The 6000-nt window shown below is 36.2% G+C and overlaps 1 protein-coding gene across 3 annotated transcripts in view; it reads left to right on the top strand.

Annotated features, from left to right (window-relative positions):
* Positions 1-6000, top strand: part of ATP10D (ATPase phospholipid transporting 10D (putative)) — a 170786-nt gene that overhangs the window by 114994 nt on the left and 49792 nt on the right. For all 3 annotated transcript variants that reach the window (XM_012559790.2, XM_023725451.1, XM_023725452.1), the window contains one exon: positions 3960-4148. In XM_012559790.2, the coding sequence (XP_012415244.1) occupies positions 3960-4148 (189 nt within the window). The remainder of the gene's footprint in view (positions 1-3959; positions 4149-6000) is intronic.

Below are 6000 nucleotides of genomic sequence, written 5' to 3'. Positions count from 1 at the left end.
TTCTGGATTTGGTTGGATCACCTTTCTCTGTAATAGGCATAAATATGGATCTCTTCCTGTTGGTTGGCCAGGCAGCTGTCTTCCAAATTTCTTGGCCTAGATAAGTGGGCACTTGCAGTGCTGCATCCATTTGTTGAAACATTTCAACTGGTATTCTGTAAATTCCTGGAGCCTTGTTTTTTGCCAGTGCCTGCAGTGCAGCTTGGACCTCTTCCTTCAGTACCATCGGTTCCTGATCATATGCTGCCTTCTGAAGTGGTTGAACATAGACCAATTCTTTTTGGTAGTAACTCTGTGTATTCCTTTCATCTATTTTTTATACTTCCTGCATAGTATAATATTTTCCCTGTAGAATCCTTCAATATTGAATTCGAAGCTTGAATTTTTTCTTCAGTTCTTTCAGCTTCAGAAATGCTGAGCGTGTTCTTCCCCTTTGGGTTTCTATCTTGAGGTCTTTGCACATGTCGTTATAATACTTTACTTAGTCTTCTCAAGCCACCCTTTGGAATCTTCTGTTCAGCTATTTTACTTCATCATTTCTTCCATTTGTTTTAGCTACTCAGCATTCAAGAGCAAGTTTCAGAGTCTCTTCTGACACCCATTTTGGTCTTTCTCTCCTCTCTTTTTAATGACCTCTTGCTTTCTTCTCGTATGATGTCCTTGATGTCATTTCACAACTCATCTGGTCTTTGGTCATTAATGTTCAATGCGTCAAATCTGTTCTTGAGATGAGCTCTAAATTCAGGTGGGATATACTCAAGGTCATACTTTGGCTCTTGTGGACTTGTTCTAATTTTCTTCAACTTCAACTTGAACTTGCATATGAATAATTGATGGTCTGTTCCACAGTTAGCCTCTGGCCTTGTTCTGACTGATGGTATTGAGCTTTTCCCTCGTCTCTTTCGACAGATGTAGTCAGTTTGATTCCTGTGTATTCCATCTGGTGAGGTCCACGTGTATGGTCGCTATTTATGTTGTTGAAAATAGGTATTTGCAATGAAGAAGTCGTTGGTCTTGGAAAATTCTATCATACATTCTCCGGCATCGTTTCTATCATCAAGGCCATGTTTTTCAACTCCCGATCCTTCTTCTTTGTTTCTGACTTGCACATTCCAATCACCAGTAATTATTAATGCATCATGATTGCATGTTTGATTGGTTTTAGACTTCAGAAGTTGGTAAAAATCTTCAATTTCTTCATCTTTGGCCTTAGTGGTTAGTGTGTAAATTTGATTAATAGTCATATTAGTTGGTCTTCCTTGTAGGTGGATATTATTCTATCACTGACAGCGTTGTACTTCAGGATAGATCTTGAAATGTTCTCTCTGTCAGTGAATGCAACATCATTCCTCTTCAGGTTGCTGTTTCTGGCATAATAGACCATATGATTGTCCGAATCAAAATGTCCAATACCAGTCCATTTCAGCTCACTAACGCCTAGTGTATCAATGTTCATGTGTTCCATTTCAGTTTTGACAATTTCTGATTTTCCTAGATTCATACTTACTACATTCCACGTTCTAATTATTAATGGATGTTTGCAGTTGTTTCTTCTCATTTTGAGTCATGCCACATCAGCAAATGAAGGTCCCAAAAGCTTAACTCCATCCATGTCATTAAGGTCTACTCTATTTTGAGGAGGCAGCCCTTCCCCAGTCATCTTTTGAGTGCCTTCCAACCTGAGGGGCTCATCTTCTGGCACTGTATGAGACAATGTTCTGCTGCTATTTGTAAGGTTTTCACTGGCTAATTCTTTTCAGAATTAGACAGCCAGGTCCTTCTTCCTATTCTATCTTAGTCTGGAAGATCAGCTAAAATCTGTCCACCATGGGTGACCCTGCTGGTATTTGAATACCAGTGGCATGGCTTCAGCATCACAGTAACACACAAGCCCCCACAATACAACAAAGTGACAGATGTGTCATACAGCCGTCTAATTCCCTGAACGACCTATTAGATTGACTTACATCAATAGCATTTACCACAGAGGCAGAAGTTACAAACTTTTCACTAGCTTTAGATCAACTTCAGGATGTAATAGAGTCCTGTCCTGTCCTGAAGCCAGTTCTTGAAATCATTGATAAATGCTGAGATCATTGATACAATGAAATCACTAACTGCTTCTGACATCTCTAGCTCAATCCTAAGTGAGTCCTATGGAACAAAGAGCTCTAAAAAACAAAATTCGGGGAGCCTGTCAGTACTAGCCTCTTCTTGGATAGTCTCAATATCCATTAATGCCTCTGAGATGTAGTGCAATAAAGAAACCTGTTCAGTTTAAACATTTCTTAAATTTACCTCGCTGTGGAACTCTGTTTTTGTTTTTTTGGGTTTTGTTTGTTTTGTTTTGTTTGCTAATACATATTAACATTCTGAGAAGGATGCCTTTGGAAGTACTGCCCCAATCCATGGAGTCTGACAAGCATTAGATGAGAGTATAATCATAGGCCTTGATAAAATACCACACAATTTTCCCAAGTATTGCTTGACTGACAGCATTGGTGATAGTCTCAGACTTGGCCACTCTCTTCTTCTGACTTGACAATGAGGCCCTTGAGGCCAGGGTTGTTCTCTGAGTATGTGGCAGACTCATTCGTGAACAGCCATCAGATGAGTAGCTATGAGTTCCATCAACTGCAACAAAATTCAAATATTGTTAGGTCAAATATCACAGGACAGTAGAAACTGGTGTATTTAGATAGAAATTCTTTGTGACAGCAGATAACTGGAACCTTTTAAATCCATTGTGATCCTGATAACATACCTAAAGGTGAGAGTGTTATTTGAGAAGGTAGGAAGGAAGGAAAAGGATCATTACATTTTTGGGCACTTGGTATCTCATTTCATCTTCTTCATTATCTCATTTGGTTTGTACAGCAGCCCTGTAATTTCAACCCATGCTCTTTTCTTACTAAGCCTATGTTGTCCTTCATCAACTCCTGAGTGTAAAGTACAAGCCAGATTCTTCTGACTCCAGTATCACACACCTCCATAGTTTACTCTTTTTTTGCTAAATCGACTCTTCTGCTTTTCTGAAACCAGTGTGCTTTGCAGGCTCACTGTGTCCAGGACTTCTCTAGAATAAAACGGTGCTTTTGTGAAAACTTGATTCTGAGCTGATGGTCTTTCTTTTGACTCAGCTGAAAATTTTCTAAAGCAGTTGACTGTGTGTTACTGGATTATAAACAGATTTATATTACCACATTCTTTTGTTAAAACTAGTACTCTCAAGTGTGGGAAGCACTATGTTAAACAAAATGGATTTTTGTTTGTTTTTAATAACAACCTTTTAGAGCCAATTTGTACTAAGAATCTTTAAGAGGAGGGTATAGGCACAATTAGCACATGTATTTGATGATCAGAAATCTCTTTTAGAAGAACACTTATTAACATCTTATAGAATATTACTAGGAATTGCTAATTAAATCTGTTAGCCTGCTTATAGTAATTTTTACTTGAGGGGGTTGATTTCTACAATAATAAGGACTTGAGTTATAAAATATTTTGTTAAAATAAAATGGTATAAATAATACCCTCACTTTAATGTGAATTGGTATTCATCAATTGCTGTTGGATGACTCTGGGCAAGGTAGAATGCTGGGCACAATAAAATATGTCTCTGACACAGTACATTTCAAAATGAAAAAACACACATCCAGCTAGATTTTGGTGTAAGTATTGTTCCTATCTCCTATTCAGTTTAAAAATAATAGCCAAGGTAGCCTCTATTAATGTAGATATTTGTGTATTCTGAGTTTTCCATTTTATTTTTATTACATCTTTTATTTCCCTATTCTCATTTCCTATGACACCATATACATTAATTTTTTTTTAGAAAAACTTACTTTACTATCTCATGCTTCATAGATTCTGGCTATAAAAGATACTTCTCATATTGATTTAAAGGTATAATTTTTAGATACTTATTATAATAACGCTTTGTTTTGTTGGATCTTCAGGAAACAGACGTGGTACCAGACACAAGGCTTTTGGACAAGTTTAGTCAGATAACACCTCAGCTCTTTACCTCACCAGATGAGACTGTCCACAGTCCACCACTGGAGACTTTGTGTATTATTGACTTCTTCATTGCATTGGCGATTTGCAACACGGTAGTTGTTTCTGCTCCTAACCAACCACGACAGAAGGTAAAGTCTCTAAGGCAAACAAGAGTCAACTTCCGGAAGTGAACTTTGGGTTTAAATATACTTGTACTAGTCTTGTTATATGGGTAATAATAATGAAATAATAATATTAAAAGCAGGTAATATTTATTCAGCATTTATTATAATTTTCTAAGTGCTTTACCTAAATTAGCATATTTAATCCTCCCAACAACCCCATGGGTTAGATACTGTTACAGATGAAGTTAAGTAACATACTCATGGTCACACTACCAGTTTGTTGGATTTGAGAAGTGGGGTTTGAACTCAGGAAGTCTGGGTCCGAGCTGTTACATTATTTTGCTTCTAGGAGGATAGCTGATGAGAGCAGTCTTGTAGAATGTGGCTTTGTTCATTTTACTTTGGTTTCTTTACCAAATTTGAGCTTTCTTTCAGACTTCTGAGACCAACAACATCATACACTACATCAAACAAAATATAAAGTATTGGTTTCTTTTAGATAATTCCTTCTTCATGTACAAATTGGGTTAGTTTTAACTCCATCAATCTAAAGTCCAGTACATCTATAATATACCAACGTTCTGCAGTTCCCACAAAAGCTAGATTTTTTAATCATATTTGTAGCTTAGAATTCATGGAAAATTCATTTCCAATTAAGAAGGAAAACTTGTTTTCGAGACTTATGATTCACCACTTGCTGTGGTAGTTTCCTTGTGTATAACTATCTCCCCCTTTGCACACATCCACTTAAAATTCAATTTGCAGCACAACCCGTATAAATTTTAATTTTCCATGAGATCATTTTCTTTTGTCGGCTTCAAACGTGGTCAGCTTTAGCTCGAAAATACTTTACTTCTAATTAAGCTTCATTTGATCGGAAACTGTAGTTTTATGTTTCAACTATAAAGTTGATCTTTGAAAAGTGATTGTGTATTTAGAGAATAAATCACTGGATTCTCTTTTTTCCCCATCATAATATTTTTCTCACACATGCTTTTCGAAAGTAAACATCCTTTGGTGTCTTCTGTTTAAGGAATGCTCTTGCCTTATCCCCAAGGAAATTCTATTGCCTGAAAGAAAAATCTGTGTAGGCGTATAAAAGCCTAAGCTTCGTGACATTTCAAGGTAACAATAGAAAGGTAGTGAATAAGAAGCTAAACAAAATACATGTGGAATACAGAAACCTCATCGGAGACTGAATTTCACTCTTCTTTTCATATCAGAGATGGCAATAAGTTTGAAAATTAATCAGCACGAGTCCTTCCAAATAATACTCATTATAAAATTAGTATTAGGAGAAAACTTTTATAATTCCTTGGACATTTCTGAATGGGAAAATTTTAGGTTGCAATTAATGAGTCTTCCACAATTAGTGTTAAATTCCAAGTTTAATCACTAATAAAAGTTAACATCTAGAAGAAAGCAGGTTATGAACAAGAAAAAGTTCTATAAAAATGGAAACTCAAATTCACATTATGATGATGATAACTCTTCTTCCTTAAGCTACTTTTGCTTACAGGCCTGTTTAAAAAATCAAAAACAGCCTTTTGTGGAATTTGGGGAATAAAAGAGAAAAATATATTTTGTTAACCTTTTGATTTACTTTCAACGGTTAAGCATTTGGCTGTTAACCAAAAGTTTGGCGGTTCGAATCCACCAGCCACTCGTTGGAAACCCTATGGGGTAGTTCCACTCTGTCCTATAGGGTTGCTGTGAGTTAGAATCAACTCAATGGCAATGGGTTAGGTTTTTGGGTTTTCTTCCAGTGTTACTTCACATAATTATTTTAACTTATTTGTTCTTATGTTGTTGATACAGTTTTTATAGCTTTTTCAGTATTACCCCATAGCCTTTATAAACTTTATTTTAAAATATA

This window comes from Trichechus manatus, unplaced genomic scaffold (genome assembly GCF_000243295.1).
Source record: "Trichechus manatus latirostris isolate Lorelei unplaced genomic scaffold, TriManLat1.0 scaffold00310, whole genome shotgun sequence".
Lineage (NCBI taxonomy): Eukaryota > Metazoa > Chordata > Mammalia > Sirenia > Trichechidae > Trichechus > Trichechus manatus.
The sequence above is the reverse complement of the archived record's forward strand: the minus strand, read 5'-3'. Positions and strand labels throughout refer to the sequence as shown.